This window comes from Lissotriton vulgaris, chromosome 10, assembly GCF_964263255.1.
Source record: "Lissotriton vulgaris chromosome 10, aLisVul1.2, whole genome shotgun sequence".
Taxonomy (NCBI): Eukaryota; Metazoa; Chordata; class Amphibia; order Caudata; family Salamandridae; genus Lissotriton; species Lissotriton vulgaris.
This window is the reverse complement of record NC_141698.1, coordinates 450,379,713-450,406,027: the sequence shown is the minus strand read 5'-3', so window position 1 is coordinate 450,406,027 and position 26,315 is coordinate 450,379,713. Positions and strand designations below refer to the sequence as shown.

At 46.4% G+C, this 26,315-nt stretch overlaps 1 protein-coding gene across 2 annotated transcripts in view; it reads right to left on the bottom strand.

Moving 5' to 3' along the window:
• Positions 1-26,315, bottom strand: part of CRAMP1 (cramped chromatin regulator 1) — a 1,243,281-nt gene that overhangs the window by 553,412 nt on the left and 663,554 nt on the right. For both annotated transcript variants that reach the window (XM_086941303.1, XM_086941302.1), the window contains exons 12-13: positions 8,290-8,468; positions 6,494-6,562 (exon numbers count right to left, since the gene is read on the bottom strand). In XM_086941303.1, coding sequence (XP_086797429.1) covers positions 6,494-6,562; positions 8,290-8,468 — 248 coding nt within the window. The remainder of the gene's footprint in view (positions 1-6,493; positions 6,563-8,289; positions 8,469-26,315) is intronic.

The following is a 26,315-nucleotide window of genomic DNA, read 5'->3' as shown; positions in this document are numbered from 1 at the left end:
TCCCTCGACCTGGGCCGCAGGAAGGGGGTCGACCCCTGAGTCAGTCCGGGGATGCTCTTCCTCCGAGCTATCCCCCACGGTGGCAATGGCCGTATCGTCGTCCCCTACCTCGTCGCCGGCCTCGTCAAACTCCTCGTCTCCTGCGTCGTAGGCATCCCCCTCGGACGCAGGGCTAGAGTCCGAAACCTGTTGGACATTGTCGCTTCCGACGTCTTCTTCGAAGATGTCGTCCGGCGGGGTCGCAGACAGTTTGGCCTGGAGTCTCGCAGCCCGACGAATCTTGAGGGTCTTCTTGCACCGGAACTTCGAGCAGGCCATACACCTGGCCTCGTCGTGGTCCGGCGACAGACAAGTGTTGCACACTGGGTGCACGTCGAGGTGCGAGTATTTCGAGTTGCACACCGGGCACCGTTTAAACGGAGTCCGTTCCATGTCTGGAGCGTCGTGTAGGCCCGTCCGCGCCGACAGCGCGTGGAGGGCAGCGAGAGTTCGGAGCTGAAGAACAGTAAACCCGAACGAAAACGATACCGGCGCCAAGCCTAAAGACCTTTTGGTCTCAAGTTAAAAGAGTTAACAACTATCGGTTCCGACAGAGGGAACCGACACACATCCGAACCCAATGGCGGAAAATAACAATCTGGGGATGGAGGCGATGCCCATGCGCACTGTAGTCCAGGGGAGGAGCCACCTATCTCGTGATACTTCGAAGACTCTTCCAGGACAACAATGTGCAATCATCCGGACCCAACACTAGGCGGCGATCTATGCACAGATATGAATTCAGCAGCCCACATGCCTCGAACATTAAGATCCTGATCGGGGTCCAAGCACCTCTGATCCATCGCACGCAGGTGGGGTGCATCCCGGGGCACTTATCTAGGAACCACCTCAATACCCTGGCTCATGGCCAGTGGTCTGTCGAAGCTATGCCTGAAGACACACTCGCCATCTCTCTGGATGCCGAGAAGGTGTTTGACAGGATTAAGTGGGCATAACGATTTGTGAGGCTGCAGGGATTTAGCCTTGGGGAGGATTTCATAACTTGGGTCTGGTGGCACTATGACTCGCCCACTGCCCAGGTTAACTGTGGAGGTTTCCTCACACCCAATGCCAGTTCGCCGGAAGGACTAGGCAAGGTTGCCCAGTGTCACCCCTCCTGTTCCTCCTTGCCATGGAACCCCTCGCAGCCTCTCTCTGCTAATTACAGTGGATGACTAGCATCCCAACCCCCAGGGGGATGTTGATTATATATCTTTCTGCAGATATCATGCTTACACTCTCAGACCTGGACCCCAATGAAACTGCAGGCAGCAAGCCTGCTACCCCACTAACTGCTGTCGCCGCTATTGCGACCTGGTCCATATCCTCTACAAATGCCCTGCGGTCCGGCCTTTCCGGAAGGCAGCAGGTGCCACGCTGAGTTAAATCTGCCAGTCCTGGTACCTCTGCCTCAGCCCTTGATCCAGCAGCACGATCTCTCTTACATCACACAACATGAGGGCTGCCTACTCCACATGGCACTTGCAAATATGAAGAACTGTGTTCTTTGTCACTGGCATGCGCCAATCTCCCACTCCAAGGAAGAATGGCTCTCAACCATGTACCAAACAGCCGTATATGAGCTGGTCATCTACAAGACAAGGCCGAGACCTTCCTCTTTACCTAGGCACCCTTCCTCTGGGTTCGACGGAGGCTGAGGGCTGCTGACCCACTTAGATTGGGCCAGTTCTTGCCAGCTCTCCTGGACCCTGTGGCCTCGCCCTGGCCTCTGTGGGCCAACACTCTCGCTTCCGCTTACCTCCCCTCTTCTCTTCTTCACTCCTCTTCCTCCTTTACATGCCCCAACCAAATTTTTTCTTTCTATCCTGCCTATCCCCCCCCCCCCCCCCAACACATTCCTGGACCAAAGTGTTCCCACATCCCTACCACCCACCCTTTCACTTCCTCCTGCCCTACCCCAGCTGGTTAACTTAGTGCTGACCACCCCAGTCGGTGCTGTAGCAGCTTAGATGAGTCCTGGTAGTATATCTACTGCACCCTCGTACACACTGCACCTACAGGGCCAGGCATTGCCTTGTAATGCATGATGCATGAGCTTTGTAGTGCCTGATTGATGTACCCTGTCCCCTAACCACTTACCCTCATTCCCATTTTGTATCAAAGCCCTAAAAAAGAAAGATTTAACAATAAAAAAAAAGGTTGGATCCTTATCAGGCACAGAGACTCTGGCCTGTGGGGTCTGACGTTGGGCCGGAGCTGGAGCCGGCAGTGCAGGACTCGTAGTAGGAGTTTACCTCAAACTGAGGTTGTCTGGCAAAGAGTGTCTGGGAAGGGGATGCCGATATGGATCTGAATGGCAGATCTTTGGGGCACGAAGGTACACCACTGGGATCCAGTGAGGTACCATATATTTTGGTCAAGGCACTTTGGAGCAGACTTGTCTCATCTGCTATTGCTATCCACTGGGGAAGGAGGTCAAGAGGCAGCACAGGAGATTGTTATGTGGCACAGTTCTACAGCCAGGAGGTTCTCAGACACAATGGGACTGAACCAAGCGAGTGGCTGGATGTCGTGGATCCATGTTTTTCGTGCTTCTTACGTGGCTTTCTTGACTTACCTGCACTTTGCGGCTTTGAATTGGAACGCTCGCTTGAGCAGCCTCGGGAAAGAGTGTGTCCGTGACTTCAACCAAGACCACTTCTTCCTACAGAGTTCGGCGAAATAAAATTTGGCCTTGCAGCCATGGATGGCCTTGCAGTTCTCCTTCCACAGTGAGGAACCGACTCGTATGAGGTGCCAAGGCACCAGAAGTAGAAGTGTGTGTTTTTCGCCAGCATCTGTTGTGGACAGTCACAACACTGCTTAAACCTGTCATGTTGAGACCCATTGCAAACTGTTAGGAGAAAACATTCTAGATTTGAGAGAGAAAAGTATGGTAAGTTGACCGATTGCTAGCTTTGGATATGTGCGAAAGGCTAAAAATGAAAGGAACCAACTACGAGTGGAGGCGATGCATAATATGGGGCCAGACATCACTTCCGGGATGGGATGCATCTGACATGGATTTGCACTGAACCACCTAATGATGCATGAGGGAACTACTACAAACATTTCTGGATTCAGTCTGACGCCTGGGAATATTTACAAGGTGAGGAATATGCAATTAGTAAAAGCACCAGCGAGCATGCTTAAAAGCTACAAGTTTAAGGTGCCATAGAAGGCAAGACTAAAAAATTTAATCTGCCGTAATTTAAAATGTTTACGTTTCTACAAGGTACTATGCTTCCAGCTGTGTCTAGCAATTTATTAAAACATTTGTTTACAGCACTCTTACTTTTTTGACCCATTAGCAGTTCTGAAAACCAGACAAGCGTCCTAACACAGAGAGTGTGAGAGGTAAGTAGATGGAAGAGAGGGTAACGAAATTTGAGAGTGAGTCAGAGTGCAATACACAGCCTATTTATGCTTAAGACAGCCTAACGTACGTCCACTGGACATACTGCCAAAGAGAAGGCAATAAATACGCTGTATTACTTCTTGTTTAAATTAAATATGAGCTTTATAAGAATCATTGCAAAAAAAAAAAAAACAATTTTTTCGTAAACAATGAAAAAACTTTTTTGCGTATATTGGGGATTAGGTAGCTGGATAAACACTTATAAGTACTGTAGGAGAGTAGGGTCTGGCTTTCCTATGGTCACCCCACTTTTTGCTTCACTGGTTTTCGACTTAATGTGGCTGTGGGCCTGCTAATCAGACCCACAGCCCTGCTGTTCGCTCTCTAAATTCACAACCATGTACTTTAGGTACATCACCAATTGGGATTGGGTCACCTTATGAGCCCCTGTACAGTGTACTATAGGTACCCAGGGCATAGGTGTATCCAAGGCCTACCAGGGGCTGCAGCATATCTTTTGCCACCCCTGGCTAACCATCCAAACTGACACAACTGGCTGATCACTCAGCTGGGCAAGGTCGTGTAATCACCCCTTGCTTAGATATAGTATACCTATGTCTAAACCTTTATCTGGACACATATACACCTATAAGTCACTCCTATGGCAGGCCTTAACAATCCTGGAGGCAGAGTGCTTGGTTTTATGTGAGATGGTGCTCTAGCATGAGCTGAGCCTGTCTGCAGCTTTCAGAACAAAGTCCTTATAGCTGTTCTGGGATATTGCCATACCATATACTCTTAAGTGCATAAAGAACCTCGCAGTTGAATGCCAACTATGGTTTGGCTTTATCAAAACATGTCGTGTAAGGTGTCATACGCTTTGGAATACTACCCCCTCGCCAGTCCTGGCGACGGGGGTAGCATTCCACCCTTCTAGAGGGAGAAGACATGTTACTTTTCTTAAACACGGTTAAAACTAACCAGAGTCTCAGCATCACAAAATGGATGCTGCTGCCACAGACACAAGTCTGGCCTCCTGCTGCTGACTAAAACTCCGCCAGGGGAGGCCTGGACAAAAGGTTTCCTGTCACAGGGAGGTGTTACACCACCCCAGACAGGAGACAGTGGATTGGGGCAGGGAGGGCTGAATGAAAATAGACACGCCTGGGGCACACAAGGTGTCCCATGCATAGCCCAGTTCAAACCGGTGCTGGGGCACTCCAGCCCCAGCTCAGGCGCGAAACTGGACAAAGTGAAAGGGGTGTAACCACCCCCTTCCTGGGTCCCACCCGTAGGATAGACATAGCAGGAGATTCAGCCCCTTGATTTGGAATAAAGGTAGGAGCTGTGCCCATAGACATTAGATCATCCTGACTGAAACTTTGATACGAAACTCTGGACCCTTCGACATCCTACTCGACGTAGAAGACTGAAGAATCTCCCTTGTGGTCAAGGAGTGACCACCCTGCACAAGCAGGCACCATCAGCGCTCAAAGGTTTTCTTTGTTGTTGCTCCCGCCGGAGCTCGAACGACAGACCGACAAGAACCGGACTTACAGACTTCCAACAGCCCGCTCCACAGTCCCAGCAAAGCTGAGACCCGTGGAGGCGACGAGAGACGTGGAACCGACCATCTTGGAAAGCCAGCGAAGTGCTTCCTGTGCAGCTCCCGAGGCACCCTCGAAGCTGAGCATTGGGGATTGAGAAGCCCCAGCCCGAGCAGCTTTTGCACCAAAGATCACCTCTCCACACTCACCGAGTTCTTCGTGGGGCCCTTTTGCATTTTCCTGCTCAACGCGTTGTCCGGTCACTTGCCCGTTGGCTAGTGGCCTCTGTGACGAAGACCCTTCGAATTTTCACTGCTGGTCTGGTTGCTCCAGACTGGCCCATGCTCCCCTGAAAAGGACAATCCATCAGACCTTCCAGGTCTGATCCAGAAGCCATCTTCGAGTCCTGCGTGGGTTGCATTTGCTAAGGCCTGTTGACTCCGATTCGAGAACCAACACCGCCGACAGCGAGAGCCTTCGTGGGACAGCTCGTGTCCACCACCTTGTCGTCCTCGATCCTTCCTGGTCCACGTGGCAGCGCGGACAAACTTCACGACATCACCTGACCGTAACCCGACATCACCTGGTTCCTTCCTGGTCACTGGCTAGTGATCCAGACTCTGTCCCCTCTGCTTTCAGGTACTCTACATCTTCGATCCACCCTTGGATCCAACCGGACTCTTCTCTCCTGGTCACCTGCAGCATCTTTACCTCCAGGCTCCTTACAACTCCACGACAAAACCCGACGCACTTTGACACCTATGCACCCGCTTCCTGTGGGTGGGTAACGAGAGTACTCCGGTGCTCCTGTAGTGGTTTACACCTCTAGTGTCCTAGTTTTAAGTGGTTACGTTCTAGTCAAGTCGGAAGACTCCCAAAACAGTACCTTTCTAACTTTTACGCACCAGTGACTTGTATTGGTGAACGCGAGTGCCAATAGACACTGCACCCGCATCCTGTGGGCCTCCTATGTCCTAACTGCTGTTAGTCCAGTGTAGCCATAGCGATTCTCAAAGCCTTAGGCCTTACCATTGTTCGTGACGTGGTTCTTATACCACTATTTTAGTATATGGTTTTAGGGCCCACCCGGGCCTATCCATATTTGTGCAACTTTTGTATGTTATATGAAGTTCTTTGTTTAACGCTTGTGCTTCTGTGCTCATAAAGAGTATAGGGGATTATTCTAGTAATAAATACATATATTTTATAATATATAACTTGTGTGGTGTCCTTTCATTTGGTATTAAAAGGATTGCATATGGTAAAACAGCTAGCTTCACATGCCCTCTTGAGTTTAGCCTAAGACTGCTTTTGTCCATGCTACCCCTAGGATAGCTGGTCTATAAGGTTGACTTACAACCAATCACAATAAGGGTCGTTTGGACTGGTGCAAGGTGTTCACTAGAATAGTGACCATCATATACCAGGCCAACTTCTCACAAGTACTCATTTCAAAAGGCCCGAAAAGCACTGCTGAAATCCACAAATATAAACCCTGAAAACAGGAGAGCCTACTTGTAACTGAGCACCAGTGTGCTATCCATCTCACCTGCACTACCAGGGGCTTCCTCAAGTGCCTGCTCCTTAACTTCCTCTGCTTTGGCAAAAAGAAATCAGACTGCAAAAAGAAAGAAGATACAACATGGTGTAAAATATATAATCTTATCATTATACAAAGAATGTCCTCAAAGTATGCTTTCTGAAAACACAATGTGGAAAACTACAAGTACATACAATTGAAAAATCAAGACTAGTCAGTGACCTTCAAGTGAACTGATACATATTTTACCCATCTAATAACAACCCTGCATCCAAAACATGCAAGAAATGCATCAGCCTTCAAAGGGAAACATCAGTGTGTACCCCGTAGCATAAACAAACGGCAGAAGCTGAACAAAAGAATCTGGCATGCTTGGGAGCTTTATGACAGGTTTGAAGTTGGTGTTGTGACACCAACCAGCAGTTCACTGTATACTCTGTATTCCAAGCAGGCACTTGATCTATGCTACCAGCTTGACTAGTATGCAAATATATTTTATTACATGTTGGATAGGCTTCATTTCAGCATCAATGATTTGTTCAGTAGGTACACAAATTAAAAAAAATGATCTGCAAGTAAAGACTGGCCAACTGTGCCTGATCAACCAACTTAAAGGGTTCTAACAAAGGGGGTGGTGGAGAGAACACTCAGAATAGTGCCAGCCATTCAGTACTCAGCTGAAGCATTAAATAAGAAAATGTATGTTATCCGTCCATTGATATGAGGACATAGAATATGATTACTTAACATCAATGCTTCTCGTGCTGCAAATATACAAGAAAAATAATAAGCTGCTCCACAACTAGCATCATTTGGAGGAAAACGAAGTGCTTAGAATAGTCAATGTAGGTAAGAGATGTGAAAAAACTAGTTTGGAAGCATAAGGAAGACTGTAACTTGGGAGTGAAGCTACTCAAGAGGGCCAGAGGAAAACAGGAAGCTTATATGTGGGAAAACAGAAGATTTAAAGGAGGGAAATAGAGAAAAATCGAAAGAATTAAGATAAAGTACTAAGTTGAAGCAGTCCGCCACTGATGGGCTAATTCCGAAAGGGAAAGCTGTAATTTCAGGCAGCAGAAAGAACCAGTTCAACAAACTTCGTTTTGAGAGACCTCAAAACGAAGTATCACCTGGTTTCCTCACAAAAACGGTAATATCCGAAAACGATAAACAGAACATCGTTATGCAGGCATGGCATCTCAAAGAACTAGAAAATTACCTTCAGTTCGCTTTTTCTAGTAGAGACCATCTCTACATTTACTTGAAAACTTTCTTTTCTTTTGTTTAATAAAACATTAAAGTGAATGCTTAATTTAAAATGGAAAACGAAAGGGAAGATGTAGCCTTTTACAAAGGCCATTAATAGTGTTAGACTGACACTAAACCTTTAAGAACTGCTTACGCTGCAGCTTCCTATAATGCACTGCAGGGACCGACAGAGTGTGGTTTTGAAGGTAAAGTACAGCAGCAAATGGATCTGAAATGACAATCTTCTCTAATAAGTCCAAAAATTAGTAAGAGTGGCGATAATGCTTACTAAATTAACAAATAATCATTAGTAGCAGCTAAAGAAAATATTTAATGCAGTGGAGAAAAGCGCCAGCATATTACCTTCACTATGTAGATTAATTTCCTTGCCATTATAGATCTAACTGGTAATCACCTAAGTTCGGTGAAGGCCAGCCTGTGTTCTTATTTGCTGGTTACACAGAGCAAGCCTGAACATATGGCCACTACAGTTTCTGCTACCATACCTGAAATGTATGAAACCTATCACTGACCTTAATTTCCACAACCTCACTTACACTGATTGTGTCCAAGTGCTGTCGGAGGTTCATCTCAGAATCCTTGCTGGAGGAAAACAGTTTCCCATGTCGGCTGTTTGGAGGCAAAGTTGTGGGAACAGCAAATAGCCCACCATCTCCATCACTGCTTCCGGATACAGGGGCTCCAGAAATCAACAACGATCTGGGACTCCGTAATACTAGGTAGGGGGTGATAGAGAAGCAATAGTTACTTTCGTGTAATCTTAGTTCCATTTCAAACTAAAGTTTATTAATCCTCTTACAGAACCATTATTCACATTTATATTTATACAATATGAAGACAGAAATAAAAGGCATAAATAACTATATAAATGTCATTTCCTTAATGGCTATTAAAAGGAATATGCTACTTACCAGTATGCATCTGTTCTTGGCATAGAGGGCTGCAGAGTGGTACATTATGAATAGATCGCCATCTGGTGTTGGGCTCGGATGATTGCACTTTGTTTTTCTCTTGGAGAGTCTTTTGTATCTTGGTGACTCCTCCCTTGGTTGGTAGTGCGCATGGGCATCGGCTCCATCCTTAGATTGTTTTGCCATAGTAGGGTTAGATGGAGTAGTATGATAGAATACAGATAAGAATGCCCATGTAAGTGTATCTAAATAAGATAATGTTGGAACAGACACAGGTTTCCGGGGAGGCTGGGAGGGCATGTACCACTCTGCAGCCCTCTATGCCAAGAACAGATGCATACTGGTAAGTAGCATATTCCGTTCGAGGCATATGGGCTGCAGATGGTACATTATGAATAGACTATACAGCAGTTCTCTCCCTAGCGGTGGTCGCCCGTGTCTGTTGCAACTGTCTGAAATAAAGTTTTTAATACCGCTTGTCCCACTCTAGCTTGTTGTGTTGTGTGCACATCTACACAATAGTGTTTTGTGAATGTGTGCGGTGTAACCCAGGTAGCTGCTTTGCATATGTCATCTAGTGGAATGTTTCCCAAAAATGCCATAGATGCTCCTAGTTTACGTGTAGAGTGAGCTCTAGGAGGAACAATTAATGTTCTCTTTGCTTTTAAGTAGCATATCTGAATGCATTTTACAATCCATCTGGCAATGCCCGCTTTAGAGATGGGATTGCCTTTATGTGTCGGAGAAAACGCAACAAATAGCTGTTTTGTTTTTCTGAAAGTTTGTGTTCTTTCTATATAGTACAATATTGCCCTTCTAACATCCAATGTATGTAGGGCTCTTTCTGCTACTGTTTGTGGTTTTGGAAAGAAAACCGGTAATTCCACTGACTGATTGATGTGGAATGCTGAAATTACCTTTGGTAAGAATTTTGGGTTTGTTCTAAGAACCACTTTATTTTGGTGTAACTGCATGAATGGTTCTTGAATCGTAAAAGCCTGCAACTCACTTACTCTTCTAAGTGACGTGATAGCTATGAGGAAGGCCACCTTCCATGTGAGGAATTGTATTTCACACCTATGCATAGGTTCAAAGGGTGGCCCCATTAGTCTGGTAAGTACTATGTTGAGATTCCAGACTGGGGAAGGTGGTCGTCTTGGTGGAATGACTCTTTTGAGTCCCTCCATGAAAGCTTTAATTGCTGGTACTTTAAACAGGGAAAGATGTTGTCTGTTTTGTAGGTACGCCGCTATGGCTGCGAGATGAACTCTGATAGAGGTATATGCTAAGTTACATTGCTGCAAGTGTAGTAAATAGCAAATGATTTGTTTCGTGGATGCGTCCAGAGGGTTGATGTGCTTACTGTTACAGTGTATAGCAAACCTCTTCCATTTTGCTGCATAGCATGCTCTGGTGGTAGGACGTCTTGCTTGTTTAATGATTTCCATACATTCTGGTGGTAAATCTAAATATCCAAACTCTATGACCTCAGGAGCCAGATCGCTAGGTTCAGTTGTTTGGGATCTGGGTGCATTATTTCTCCATGGTTCTGTGTAAGATGCATGGGTAATAATCTTAGTTTTTGATGTGGCACCTGTGAGAGTTGTAGTAGCGTGGTGAACCACGGCTGTCTTGCCCACGTGGGTGCCACTAGTATCATTGTCATTGAGTGTTGCTGCAGTTTCCGAACCAGTAACGGAATTAGTGGGAGAGGAGGGAAAGCGTAAGCAAATTTGTTGGACCAATTTATCCATAGTGCATTGCCCTGGGACCGTTGGTGTGGGTACCTGGATGCGAAGTTTTTGCATTTTGCGTTCTGATGATTGGCAAACAGATCTATCTCTGGTTGCCCCCATCTCTGGAAGAATGGCTGCAGTATTTGGTCGTGCAGCTCCCATTCGTGTACTTGTTCTGACTGTCTGCTTAGGATGTCTGCTATCTGATTTTGAACTCCTGGTAGGTGTTCTGCTAACAGATAGATGTTTTGAGGAATGGCCCATCTCCAAATGTCCTGTGCTAGTTTGGATAGTTGGAGAGAGTGTGTCCCCCCCTGTTTTTGAATATAATACATTGCAGTCATGTTGTCTGTTCTGATCAGGACTGCTTTGCTTGTTATTTGCATTTGGAAAGCCTTTAGTGCTAGAAATATTTCTAATAGTTCCAGGTACTTGATGTGCAGTTTCTTTTGCTGCACACTCCACTTCCCCTGCACTGTGTATTTGTCCATATGCGCTCCCCATCCGGAGAGCGATGCGTCCGCTGTTATTATCACTTGTGGAATTGGCTCTAGGAACGACCGTCCCTTGGAAATGTTTTCTGTGTTCCACCACTTCAGAGAGCGATACGTCCGGTCGTTTACCAACACCAGATCTGTAATCTGACCTTGAGCCTGATTCCACTGTGTCGCTAGACACTCCTGTAGTGGACGCATTTGTAGTTTGGCATGTGGTATTAGCAGTATGCAGGAGGACATCATGCCTAACAGTTGCATAAACACTCGTGCTGGTATTGAGTGTTGTGGTTGAAATCTTTGTATTAACCCGACCATTGTCTGTATCCTGATTGGGTTGGGGTATGCTATTGCCCTTTCTGTGTCTATGGTAGCCCCCAGGTATTGCTGAATCTGGTTTGGTTGCAGGTGTGACTTTTTGTAGTTCACCGTAAACCCTAGGTGGTGCAGCAATTTAATTGTCTTCTGTGTGTTGTGAAGGCATTCTTCTTGTGACTTGGCCTTTATTAGCCAATCGTCCAAGTAGGGGAAGACATGTATTTGTTGTCTTCTTAGGTGTGCTGCCACCACAGCTAGGCATTTTGTGAAAACTCTCGGAGCTGTTGTGACACCGAACGGAAGGACTTTGAACTGATAGTGTTGTCCTTCTACTACAAACCTTAGGTATTTTCTGTGGGCTTTGTGGATTGGGATATGAAAGTAAGCGTCTTTTAGATCCAGTGTAGAAAGAAAGTCCCCTTTCTTCAGTAAAGGGAGTACTTGTTGGAGCGTGACCATGTGGAAATGCTCCGAATTTATGTAAGCATTGAGAGGTCTGAGGTCCAATATTGGTCTTAGGGACCCGTCTTTTTTGGGGATTAGGAAGTATAGAGAGTATACTCCTGTCCCTTGTTGATTTTTTGGGACCTTCTCTATTGCATGCTTTTGTAGAAGTGCTAGTACTTCTTCTTTTAACAATGTCAGATGATCCTGACTCATTGGACGCTGTTTGGGGGGGGATGTTTGGTGGGGTAGCTGTGAGTTCCAGGCAATAACCATGTTGGATAATCTGTCTCACCCACTTGTCTGATGTGATGTTTTCCCAGACAGGTAGGAACTGTGATAGACGTCCCCCGACCGGTGTTATGTGGTCTGGGGGGAGTTCTATGAAGTCACTGTTTTGGGGTTGAGGCGTTGCGGTTGTTATTATTTCCGCGGCCTCTACCTTTGTTGTTGTTACCCCTGTAATTTCCTCTTGAATTGCCTCTGGGTGATGTAGGCGTGAAAGAGGTGGATTGCTGATGTGTTCCTGTATTTTTTGAGCCCCCTCTATAGGTGGATCTACGAAAGGAACCTCTTTGTGTTGGCTGTTGCAATGCTCCCATTGACTTCGCCGTTTCAGTATCTTTTTTCATTTTTTCTAAGGTCTCATCTGTGTTTGAACCAAAAAGTGTCTTTTGATCGAATGGTTGGTTCAGTAAGGACGTTTGTACTTCCTGTTTGAATCCTGAGATTCTAAGCCATGCATGTCTCCTTAACATGACACTGGTGTTGATGGATCTTGCTGCAGTGTCTGCTGCGTCTAGGGCGCACTTAATGGAAGTATTAGTTATTATTTTACCTTCCTGTATTAACTGATCTGCCTTTTTCTGATGTTCTTTGGGGAGATGTGTGATGAGTTTTTCTAATTCATCATAATGTGCCCTGTCATAACGTGCAAGTAGTGCCTGTGTATTGGCTATACGCCAGCTATTTGCCGCTTGTGATGCTACTCTCTTGCCTGATGCATCTATTAATTTTGACTCTTTATCAGGTGGAGGAGCCTGTCCTGTAGATAATGAGTTTGCTCTTTTACGAGCGCTTGAGACTACAAGCGAGTCCAGAGGTACATGCCCTTTGATAAATATTGGATCCTTTGGAGCCGCCTTATATTTTTTATCAATTCTTGGGTTTAACACCCTAGCCCTCACTGGGTCTTTGAATATTTCTTCAGTGTGACTGAGAAGACCCTTCAACATAGGAAGAGTACCTGATGTTCTTTGTGCATAAGGTAGCGTCTCTAACAGGAAATCCTCTATTTGAGGTTCTGTATGTATATCTACCTTATGATATTTTGCTGCCCTATTAATGAGCTGTACAAACCCTGTGTTATCATCAGGTGGTGAAGGCTTAGAGGGATATAACTCTGGGTCGTTGTCTTCGTCTGACCCTACGTCATAATTTTCCCATGGGTCATCCTCATCTGGGATGGTTTCATCATCCCCTTGAGGTTCTCCCTCCCCTGGATCACTGTCTACATCAGACTGAGGTGTAAATGGTCTTGGTGTGGAAGGTGTAGGAATATTTGGCATAGTGTGAGGAATAGGAGAAGAAGGTGTGACTTTAGGTTGAGGAGAAGCAGGAGGAGTTGTATTTGTCCTCAGTGTTCTCTTTTTTGAAGGAAGAGATTTATCTTCTGTCTGTTCATTCTTTCTCTTCTTCGTCACTACTTTGCCAGTTTGCGGATCGATAAACAAAATCTTTTGTTTGGGATCTGTTTGTTGCTCCTGAATCGGTACCGAAGGTCCTGGTTCCGAAAGGTGCTTATGTTTTCGATCGTCAGTGTTCGGTGTTTTCGGCACCGAGTGTCTACTCGATTCCGACTTCCTAGGTATCGAGTGAGTCTTGGACGACGAATCATGTTTCTGTTTCGACATGGAATGTTTCGATACCGAGACTTCCCTTGTATGGAGCTTCGGTGTCGAAGTCGATGTCGACCTTTTCTCGGATCCGACATGGTGGGAGGCCGAGTGTTTCGGTTTCGTTGCCGGGCCCGAGGGCGGGGCGTCGGAAACTTTTTTCTGCGGTTTGACCGGGCTCGAAGGCGGGGTCGTTACCGCACGGGGTCGGTTTTTCGGTAAGGGGACGTCGTCACTCACGGTTTGTTGCACGTCGAGTTCTTCAACATCCGACTGGTCCCCTTCCGACCCCGACTGATCCTCTTCTTCCTCCATTTGTTCGTCTCCGAACAGCTCCGGGATCGCCTCCGACTGCATTCTGGAAACCTCGTGTCTTCTAGCTCGACGATTTCTAATCGTTAGCTTGGAGGAGAATGCTGCGCAGGCTTCGCAGTCCCTGGATTCGTGTTCAGGCGATAGACAGAGGTTGCACACCTCGTGTAGGTCCTTGTGTGGGAACTTAGCACCACACGTTGGACATTTTTTGAATGGAGTCCTTTCCATGGACCCCGGGCTTGACTGCGTCGAGAAAGGCCTCCTGTTCGTCGACGTAGATCAAAGTTTTTTCTCTTCGATTTTGAATTCGTAAAGCGTCGGAATGGAAATGAAACGCGTTCGATAACAATACCGTCGAATTGGAAAGGGAATACGCGCCGATAAATCACTTTTCTCTGAAGTTGATCTGGAGCGTCTCGATCCTCATCCGAACCCGATGGCGGAAAAAAACAATCTAAGGATGGAGCCGATGCCCATGCGCACTACCAACCAAGGGAGGAGTCACCAAGATACAAAAGACTCTCCAAGAGAAAAACAAAGTGCAATCATCCGAGCCCAACACCAGATGGCGATCTATTCATAATGTACCATCTGCAGCCCATATGCCTCGAACATTGATTTATACAGCAAGCTTCTTCCACTGTTCTCATTGAACCAATTACATTTTTCAATACAGTTCTTGTCAATACTCTATAACTTTTTAATAAGGGACAAAGAATTTTCCTGCGTAAATGAGAACAAATGTGATCACGTGATTAGCAAATGCAAAATCACTTTTTACATCAAACAACTTCTACAATTTCTGAAATTAACCAACACTAACAACCCCATACCCATTTGCAACCAATGAGGGTAAAAGGCCTAATCTAAATTTCAAAGCCTCGTAGCATAAATGTTGATCAGATCATTTCTCCCAGTAAGGATATAGTGTTCTATTCCCCAAAGTATCCAAAATCAAACTAACTGAACACTTAGAACTCCAAGGTCCCCTGCACACGCTAGAGGTACATAGATTGAAGTTAGTACAGTAATAAGTGTAGAAAATAATGAAACATTGCTCATCCACTGCTCTGTGTGGTTCCAGGATTTATTGTCCCGGTTGTGTGTTCCCTGGTACAGAGTCTTAGCCCAGCCAACACTGGTTTCGTCGCTACCATGAAGTACACAGCAACTTCTTCAGGGCTAAAATATATATAAGATACACAATTGTATCAAGGTGGGTATAAGACAAATAACGCCAACAGCAGACACCCATTGTGACATGTCAAATAAGAGAAAAGCAGCACAGTACACAATTTCTTAACACATGCGGAAACCCAAGTTGTTATAAACAATGTCTAACATGTCAAAGCTTTTTTATATAAAAAGATTCTTTAACAAATGAGGAACAAAACTGTGTTTGGAAAGCACTAGTGCAATTGTGTGACTTATCATTGTTACAGCACAAATGTGTTTCTATGGTTTTGTGACAAACTAAAGAGTCTTTAATGCCGGGGGCGCCAGGCAAGATGGCCACGCATTAGTGCAGCTCAGCCGGCCGGAGCGCCAATCCTGCAACAATCCTGCCCGTAAATATAGATGCGGTGTACGGGAGAGGAACGCACTGCCACTGCGCCATCACCGCCGGCGAAAATTCTGACCCCCAGCGGCTGTGGCGACTGTGTGCTGAGTCTTTCCTGATGGCCCCCCTCTCCTAAGATGGCGGCCTAGCTGCGGAATCGGAGGCTGGCATTTTGCTGATGACTGAATTGAAAGCCGTACACATATAGCAGAGCCGGGGATTGTGCAGCCGGCCGACGGATCTCCAGTGCCGTGTGGGGCTGGTGAGTGCGCTCATCAGTGGATGCAGACTGCCTTGCCGGTCTGCTAGACTGTTGTGCGGGTCCGGCCTGCCCTGCTACCGCACTGCGGGAGTCCGGGGAGCGGGTGGTACCCTCCCAGTGCACGAAAGTAGCGAAGTGTTGAGCCTGAGGTCAAGACTTGACCCCATCCAGATCCGAGCAGGCGCTCCAAGGACCAGCGTGGGTGTCGGCTGCCGGATCGTCGAATCCCCAGCCAGGCCTGTACAGGGGGCCTATACTAACTGCGACAGCCTGCATCTAAAGTCCGCTGCCTTGCCCAGGGCCTGACGCATCTCTGGGTGTGGCACGACGCTGCGGTGTCTCGTTGCCACTGCGGCCTCCATCTCCCTTGCCTTCAGCCTGGGCTGTACGGTAGGGGCACAAGGACCCCTGGGGCCCCTACAACCGTCTTTGCTACTTATTAATCTTTGCGCCTGGAGGCGTGGCCTCATCACACAGCACCTTGTGGGCCCTTGGCAGGGGAGGGGAGCTTCACATAACCCAATGGACGTCTGGTTGCCGATTCCGCCTCAAGTGATTCAACTCCCCAGTTATATGCTACCGGAGGGAGGGAATGATATTGCAGTGTCCCTACAATATTTAGTCACTGCTAACACAAGTGCGCACTGTGAATTAGCGCACCCCTGATTCTGCACTTTTGTGACACAACTGGCACTGCAAGAGCCAGTGGGGCTAATCATAGGACTGCATTAGTCTTGCCTTCATGGAGGTGGGGCTGATATCACGACATGTCAGGCTGTGTGGTTGGCTGCTGAACTGTGAGCTGCCGCATTGTGGCCCTAGCATTACATTGACGTTAGCCCCGGACACTTCGCGTCTAGGCAGTGAGTGCCATTCCAGATACCAATCACATACAGAGGACCTGCTGCCTACTACTGCTGTGTGCGCTAGAACAGGTGACGTTCCCGGTCTACTTCCACGTGCATCGGCATAAAGGTCCACACTCAAAATGGGCAAAACAGTACGTGGTCAGCCTCGCCTCACTTTCGAACCTCGCAAATCAGGCAAGTCTCATCAACGTGCCACATCGGACTCTGAAATGGATAACCCAGTGAACAGCCTATCTGCACGAGAAACAAGCATTTACAATGCAATAGGTCTCGCATTTGGTAAACTTGGAGGTATTGGCATTGAACATGACAATATTTATTACTTGTGCTTTTCTATTTGCCGTAGAGTAAATATATTTGCATAGTGCTATTGGTATTGGTATGAGCTTGCAACACTGGAGAATGAGTTAATGGGCAATAAAAAGAGCGAGCCTAAAGGAGGGACAGTGTGACAAGTAGAGAGAAGAGACTGCTATGAAGTACTCGTGGGAGAGTTGTATAGAGAGACTGAGTATAAAATGGAGGGACTAAAAGGCTGGGATGAAAAGAGGGACTGGCTGAGAAACCGAGAGCCTCTGGTGAAAGGAGTGTCAGAATGACGAGGGGAGAGATAGCCCATGAAGTACCGGAGGGTAGTGCCATTAGAAGACAGTTAAAGGCTGAGGTGAAAGGAGGAGTCCACTAATAAACTGAGAGCCTCTAGTAAAGAGGAGGTAAAGTGTGAAAATGTGAAAGACGTGACAGTGTGGCAGTAAGAGCGGAGAGACAGCAATGAAGTAGTGGTAATGTTTTTATTTTACACATTTTGTTTGCAGTGGAGTTTTTTTTTTTTAAAGTAAACTCAAGTTAAAGCTATACTGAGGCAGTAAATCAAGCGATCGGCGATCAGGAGACAGCGGGAAGAGAAGTGGTTCAGGGTGGGGAGATGAAAGGCTGGGACATGAGAGCAAGTGAACAGCGGGATGGGAAGGGAGGGTGGGTGGTGTTCTGGGTCATGGAGAACAACCAGCTGCTGGCCCAGCAGTTTTGGAAAAGCAAATCAATTGGTTTGCCAGTGTGAAATAAAGAAAAATAAATACGATGTGAAAGCAACACCTTTTTAAACAATTAAAGGTGCGCTTAAAGTCAAAGCGTAGCAGTTTTGAAATAAATAAAGAATCTGGGCGATGCTGATTGCTCGCTGCCACACATTCCAGTCAATTTCCCAATGTGTTTACCTCTGTGTCCGATTGTAAACAAATTATTAGGTAAACAAGCCTTTTGGATCGGACAACAAAATGTTTACATTTAATTGTATAAATCATGCACTTTTGTCCCACATGGAGGGCGAACTACAGAGTAAAATATGAGACTCAACACATCTGCCTGTGCTATAAAAATTAAAAGTAGTCCCCAAAGAACTAGGAGTCTGGACAGGAAAGGTATTAACAGTAAAATAACTAGTAAATACTTTAGAGGCAGTTGTCCTACGGAATTAGATCACTTTCTTGGAAGTAGAAAATATTCCACTTGCACACTTATTGCCATATTTACAATTTCGTGAAAAGACCACTGTACTGGGCCAGGGAATGGTTGCTACCTGTAAATATGCTGTAGATTATTGACATTATTGTGTGAGAACATTAATCGGGCTGTAGGTACGCAAGTGGGGCCGACAAGGATAGGTTCCTAAAATCAGCTATGGGTTTGAATCGCCTAGGCCCGGGAAATGCAAGCGTTGCGCTTGGTACTTACACTCGCACCGGGAACATGGTGCATATGAACGTGTGTCCCCGAGTCTCACCTCGCTTGCGGTTTTGGAGGCAACCTTGTTGGCACGGGGAGGGTTAGAAAAAAATTACATTGCTATGTGAGAGCCGCTGATCCATATTTTTCGGTGGACAAGGCTAGCCTAACAGAAGCCGTTATGGGAACACTGAAATAATAATAACAATCCACATTTGTAAAGCGCGAACAATCACCCGTAAGGGTAGCTGGGGGCCGTCGGGAAGATTAAGCAAGCTATTGCCCAGAGCCACATGGTGCTGGGCTAATCTGCCACTGGCGATCGAACCCTGATCCCCAGATTCCGGAGTCAGTCACCCGGGCCGCGACGCCACACCTCTCATGTGGCTCGGATGTATACTAACCTGCGACCTCTTGAAATATAGGGAGGGTACAAGTGTGCAGTAGCTCATGACACCCACATACTTGAATAGCACGGTGAATGGGTACTCCCTTTGGATAAGCCACATGCGAACAATCACAAAGCCATCAATCTGCCACTAAACCTCAAAGAGCCAAGAGGCAAATACATTGGTGAATGTTCCACTAAACCATCTACCGAGAATAAAAATACCCAGAAAAAGAAGACTTGTTGAGCTACTATGTTCTGGTGGGTGGCAGGTTGAGGCCTGAGGCTCAGGGGCGCCACTATGGGTCCACTGGATTACTAGGCATTGCAACATGTCCACACTGTCTGTGCATGGAAAGGTAAAGGAGATCACGTTGACATATTTTCATTGCTTTAACTTAATCAGAAGTGTGAAAGAGGTGCTTCTCTCTCACTCTCCTCTACCCCCAGGCGTCCTCACCTTCCCTCATTCCCATACCTCGCTGTTTGATGAGCCGTTGATGGGCTTTCCTGCATTTAGAAGAACATACTAAACACCCATCCATGGAGGTGGAGAGAACGCTTACAATTCGACTAGGGGAACAAAAGGCCAAAGAAGAGCCAAGGAGGGGGCAGAGTGGCTCGAGTGAAAAGACACACAGAAGGGGGCGAGCTGCTGCTGAGCTTCGGCGCTTCTCACTCGCTGCAGCCCCAAGGCTTCTCAGACCATCCACAGGAGATCATCATCAATTGTCTGTTTATCTGATCTTACACTTGGGCTACCAGACAATTATTCTGTCATTTAAGGTGTTACATTTACAGGGATGGAAAAGCAAGTACAGCAAGGCAGAAAACAAGCACTGGCGTTGCCAATAGGTCTCTATTGGACGTAGAGATCAGTTTTTTTTAAAACTGATTGGGTGCTTGGACAAGGGCTAAGATTGGCTGTAAGGTCCCGGTCTTCTATTGGTTCTAGATTTTAGGGCTAGTGTTGTGATTGGATAGTGTTAGGGCTAGGGTTCCCATTGGCTGAAGGGGTCACCTGATTACTAGGGCTATAAGAGGCCAGGCTTAGGGTGTCTCAGCTAAGGACTGAGAGGACAAGGGCAATTGCCTGTTTGAGCCTGTTAAGGGTAGAGAGGACAAGGGCAGTTGCCTGCTTGAGCCTGTTAAGGGCAGAGAGGACAAGGGCAGTTGCCTGTTGGAGCCTGTTCGAGACTGGTCGGGACTAGGACCAAAAATGCTGCCCTTTTTCTCGTTTAGCAATACTCAGCCCACACCATCCACATCCACAAACAGAGCAACACACTCACACCAAATGTACACCACGCACAACACTATGCACAGAGTAATGTACCAGCATGCACCTCAATATATAAGCAATTGTTTTCACTATAGATATGTACCTATCTTTGTGTATTACTTTGTATAAACATGTAAAATAATATGTTAAGAGTAAAAATAATAAATACATAAAATTCATCTTTGGTCTACATGTACATACTTCCATTGTGCATCTCTGTACCTTCCATGTACTTGGATCTGTGTGTCTGTTACTTTTCTCCTGAAAAAGCATATCCAATGCACTACCCTATTTCTTACCTTGTGCCTCTATCAATATCTTTAATCTACATATACATACCTCCTTTATGTATCTATATACTTTGAATGTACTTATGGATCTATATATTTATCACTTTCTTCGAATTTAGCATTTCCAATGCACTACCCTATCTCTCATCCTATACATCTATCAATACATCCTCTACATCTACTCTCTCATTTATCCACAACTATGATCGCCAAAATAACCCTTTCTAAACTCTCTCCTACTCTACCCCTCCTTGCATCATCTGACACCTCTTTTTACTATACCGATCCCCTAAAACAAACCTTTCTAAACTCTTCCCTCTGACTCCTCCCCTCCAAAACTCCTTTTTAGGTTTCGCCTGGCCGTAGCACTGCGAAGCAGTCCCCTGCCCAGGCGAAATCCTATGATCCTACAGTATGGGGCTTTGTCCCGCCTCTGTCTTCCATTGGCTAGCTCCATAAATGGAGGCTAGCCATTGGAAGAGATTGGCTGTCAATCACTATTTCCCCGTCGGAACGCGATTCGGGGGCGTTTCCGTGTCTTTTTTTAAGTCCCGCCCTCTCCTCTTCCCATTGGCTGGAATTTTACCTTCCAGCCAATGGGAAGTGGAGAGCACGAAAAACACGCCCGAGGGGCGCTGTGCTTTAGCTTGTTCATATTATTTTCGCATATGTGCTCACTTCAGTCCGTTCTTATTTACACACTTGTTTTCGTGTTGTTTTGCAAAATCAGAGCCGAGTTAAAAAAATTAAAAGTTGGATTGTAAATGCTGAACGGTGACTTGTACTTCGAGGAAGAAATTAAAACTCAGTGTACTGAAAAATCACATCAGGGTAACTAACCTTCGCTTCTGGTGCAAACAAAACAAGCATTTGCAATGCAATAGGTCTCGCATTCACGAGAGTTTGAGCTATTACAATTGCAAATAACAATGCCTTTTATTTTTGTTTTCATTTTAAAAACATAAAGGGCTTTGTCATTAACAAAACCAATAGCTCCAACTTTCCTACTGCGAGACCTATTGGCAACGCCAGTGCTTGTTCTTCCTCTTTCTTTCAGCCGTATCTGTCTTTTTCACTCTTGCCGTTGGTCATAGCGCCATGAAAAATGAGCCCCAGACTCCCAAAAAAAAAAAGGCCAGTGCCCGCCACCTGGAACCACCGGCCCAACTTAAGCACTGTTGTCAACTGTCCTTACAGTAGTGATTCTAATCCTTCTGTAGGACATTTTGTGGACATGCTTCGTGTTCTGGCTTATTTGCCTGAACTGCTCAGATAAATATTCTAAAAGGGGGAACAAGGTCTGGATTTCATGTTTCTGATGTGTACCATTCAGTGAGAAGTAGTCGAGCGAAATTTCTGTTACACCAGCGTAAACTTGTGTAATTTCAGAAATTCCTCTAGTATGCCGTCTCTTCTCCTTTCAAGCTGTTTGTGGCAAATAATTAACCTGACCGCATGAGGACAATATGAACGACCGGAACGTTACCATCCACTGTTAACGGTGCTTGTATTTTTTGCACTATTTTTTCTTATCTCCGAATTTGTCTTTGCAGCCAAAATGGACACGAGGACGCATTTTGTGCTAAAATATAGCTCCAAATGCAGTTTTACATTTCTCGTAATTTCTATCAAAGTCACGTAGTTACGCAAATACAAAATATGCAAATTTGGCACAGCCCTAATAAAAGGTTTTGTTGCCATAACTGTTTGGCACTAGATCTCTACGGCATGCATCCAGGCAAGCATAATAGAGCCTAAAAAAAGGCATGAAGGAAGGATAAATGTGAATTTCTGAAAAGAAACAATACCCAATGCTGCCAGGGAGCGTCTAGTTAGAGAGGAGAAGGGGGTCTGTAATCCTATGCCACTGGTAACTGAAGGGCACTTTTGAGCAGGCCGGGATCAAAGTTCATCATAAAAGCGAGCACTGGATTTTTCAGTACCTAGCAGCGTATCACAAGAGCTGCTGCAGAGGAGGGTTTAGGGTGTACAGGAGAGCCTATCAAAACAGCTATTTACAAAGAGCTCTGAGCCCCTGGCGAAAACGGCATATTTGAACTGCCTTCCGCCGCGCGCCGTGCCAACCCTGCATATTCACAGGTCCTCCCCTGCAGGCACGCGCCCGCCTACCGCGCGCAGACTATTAAGCGCCACAAATGTAGTTAGCGACAGTGTCACAAAGCGTTTCTGTGACGGTAGATCTAATGTATAGGGCTGCACTCAGAAAGGCCAAGCTAGAGAAAGGCTCTCAATTAGCCATTGGGGTTTTAAATCGTTACCAACTAGATGTTGCCCCATCAAAGTCTTTTAGGGGGGGGGGATAGGGGGTAAAAGGAAATTGGGGTTCTTGTCATCAAACAAATACATTGTTCTGATTAAGCATAACCGGATTATAGTACGCCCAATTACTTTTATCTGGCGGCTGATTTTTGGCATTGTTAAAGGTCTGTTGATTTACAAATTGTTTTGCTCCCTTTAGAAAGAAAGTATTTGTTATGAAAGATAAAAAGCCCTGTGCTCTGGCTATGACCAGAGCCTGCCCTTCCCTGTTCCTTCTCTCGGGGTGTGGCTGAAGACAAAGGCTGCTCGCCTCTCCTGACTCCTGGGACACTGAAGCACCCTCTCTACCCTGTCTGTTATCCGGTACCGGTTGCTGATAGAAATATGTATAAAAACCACTGTTAGATGAAAGGGGATAGAAGACCTAATGGGATCGAGACAAGACTACACCATTATACATGAGAGGTGTGGGCGGAGAAGAGAAGCAGGCCGAAGCCTCAGAGCAAAAGGGTGAACGGGAGGAATATTAAGAGAAAATCCTGAAAGAAGGCAGACATCACACAGAACAGCTATTAAGGCAAGAAAGAAAGCGTTTTTGGAAAATAAGTTAAACCTTCTTTAAAGTTTGGCAGGGTCTCACCGGTGGTACGCCCAACCGGTGGGAGAGTTCCATATGCAGGTTGCACTGCCCAATAAAAAAGAATGATTACGTCAAAGGCGTTAAGGTGCTATGGGAACTGTTCAGCTAGCTACTCTCCATATTTGGTGTTGCAGAACCTTGGGGTAAAACATCCCCTTGTCACGCGCGGTCCGGGGTCAATGCATCGCATTGGACAGGGAGTGCCGCAGGGCTCGTCCCTTAGCCCCACCCTGTTCAATGTCTATGTCCGCCCGTTAGCGGAGGTGGCTAGAAGGAATGGAATGGCTTTGGTATCATATGCAGATGATACCCAGTTGGTGGTGGCTTTGAATAACAACAGTGGTCTGGAAGCCCATCACTTTAAACAGACACTCATTGACATCACCAACTGGATGACGGCGAATTTTCTCCAATTAAACGCCGGTAAAACCGAGATCCTCCTCCTGGGAAAAAATACCGCATCCTGGGGAGATAATTGGTGGCCTGACATCCTGGGCCCACCCCCCAAGCCAAAAGACTGTGTTAAAAATCTAGGTGTCTGGGTCGACTCGGCTCTAAAATATACCATCCATACCAAGAAAGTGGCTGCCACGTGCTTCGGCATTCTACGCAACATCAGGCCCATTCTGAAGTTTTTTGACTGCCGCACCCGCCAGCTCATTGTCCAGGCGACGATCCTTTCTAGACTGGACTATGCCAGTTCTCTCCTTTTGGGAGCGAATCTGGCTGAAACCACCAGACTGGAGAGAGTCCAGAACGCGGCTGCCAGGGCTTTGGTCGGCCTCCCTCGCCATTCTTCAGTCTCAGGAACCTTAAGAAAACTGCATTGGCTCCCGGTGGGGAAAAGGATCCAGTTCAAGGCTCTATGTTTAGCCTTCAAAATCCTCAAAACCGCCTCTCCTCCATTGCTGAGTCCCCTTTTGTCTGAGTACACACCCAGCAGATCGCTCCGCTCAGAGGGACAACATCTAGCGATCATTCCCCGCACCAGACTTGCCAGAGTTGGTGGTCGATCCTTCAGCTTCCTTGCTGCCAAGCTATGGAACAGCTTGCCTGAAACCATACGGGGGATGCAAGATCTCTTAGCCTTTAGAAAGGCCATCAAAACCCATCTTTTTCAATAATCTGTTTTCTCTGTGCATCTTCACTCTGCTCCCTGGTCAGCTCGCAGCGCCGGGACGCCCCTTGGCTGGGGCAGCCGTGCGCTATACAAATTCCCATAACATTAACATTAACATCTAAGTACACAATCTGTGTTTTTTTACGTGACTTCTGCTGGAGTAAGACAGAATCACTCTGCTTGCTAACCCCCCGTCTACCCTCGTGCTTGTATTGCTCTATGGCACTAGATCTCTACGGCATGCATCCAGGCAAGCATAATAGAGCCTAAAAAAAGGCATGAAGGAAGGATAAATGTGAATTTCTGAAAAGAAACGATACCCAATGCTGCCAGGGAGCGTCTGGTTAGAGAGGAGAAGGGGGTCTGTAATCCTATGCCACTGGTAACTGAAGGGCACTTTTGAGCAGGCCGGGATCAAAGTTCATCATAAAAGCGAGCACTGGATTTTTCAGTAACTAGCAGCGTATCACAAGAGCTGCTGCAGAGGAGGGTTTAGGGTGTACAGGAGAGCCTATCAAAACAGCTATTTACAAAGAGCTCTGAGCTCCTGGCGAAAAACGGCATATTTGAACTAACCTGGATGAACTGTAGAAAGACGCAGTCATGAAAATAATGGTGCGAGGGCGGCAGAGAAGAATGTAAGCATGAAGCGAAGAAAGGGGAGGAGAAGTGCAGATGAAGCCCTTTAATGTGCTGTGAGCGGCCGGGAAACTGAAAGTATGGCCGGCCGCAGAATAATTAGGGGAGGAGAAGCCCTTTGATGTGCTGTGCGGCCGTGAATGCGCGTGCTTGTTTGCTCACGTGATTCACGTGAACTCGAAGAAAACCGCAGCAAAAAGCCAGTGGTTTCACGAGGATTTTGAGCACTTGAATTCTCGCTCCCTCAATGCGCTTGCGCGCATTGTAGGTCACGAGACCTAAAAACAACTCTGAAAGCAAACAATGCCTTCCTTACAGAGACCTGGCTCAATAAGCTCACCCCACCATGCCTAGATATGCCTGCTCCCCCGGGATTCTCCCTCATCAATAAAGACAGAAAAGGTCAGCGAGGAGGAGGGGTAGTTATCATGCATAAAGACAACATGGTCATCACGGAAATAAACTCATTTGAATAAAACACATTTGAATGTCTCTCAACCAACATCAAGACCAGAGAAAATGGCTCCTTACTTAGTCACCTTCTGTATCATCCTCCAAGTAAAAACTCAGCATTCGGAGAACAAATATCCGACCTGATAGCTCAAGGTGCACTCGGCGATACCAACAATCTAATTCTCGGTGACCTGAACCTACGGTGGAATGAGACCAACAACCTGCTAATCCAATCGCTATCCAGTCTCCTCTGTGACAACAATTTAACCCAGTACTGCACAGAGGAGAAACACTACGAAGGAGCCATCCCCGATGCCATCATCACGCAAAGAAACAAAACCACTATCAATCACATACTCCCCGTTGACTGGTCAGACCACCACATGATCTTATTCCACATAAACCAACTTACTCTCTCTCAACCCCAACTGCGAGACCCCCCCAAATGGTTGAGAAACCTCTCCCAGGTTCCCCGGGAGTCCGCGAAGAAGAGATAAGCTCACTTCTCCCAGACAACACTGAGAACCTCTCTACTAATGACTTCACTGATTGTTACAATGACAAGCTAGTATCCATGCTTGACAAAATAGCGCCCCTAAAACTAAAAAAGAGTAGAGCCATCCCATCCAGATCGTGGTTCAACTCCGAAGGGAGAACACTAAGAGCCAAAGAAAGAAAATGGAGAAATAACCCAACTTGTACTCTTCGTGACTAACTCAAATCAGCCCGCAGGAAGTACATCAACCACATCAAAAACAAAAAATCCAGCTTTTTCCGCTCTGCATTAGACAGTGCAAAAAACAGACCCAAGGAGCTCTATAGCATCATCAGACGACAAACCTCCAAGCCCTTGTCCTCCTCTGTGCAGGCGCCAAAGAACTATGCAAAAAGTTGGCCAAATTTTTTAAGGACAAGATCACACAAATCAAACTCTCACTGG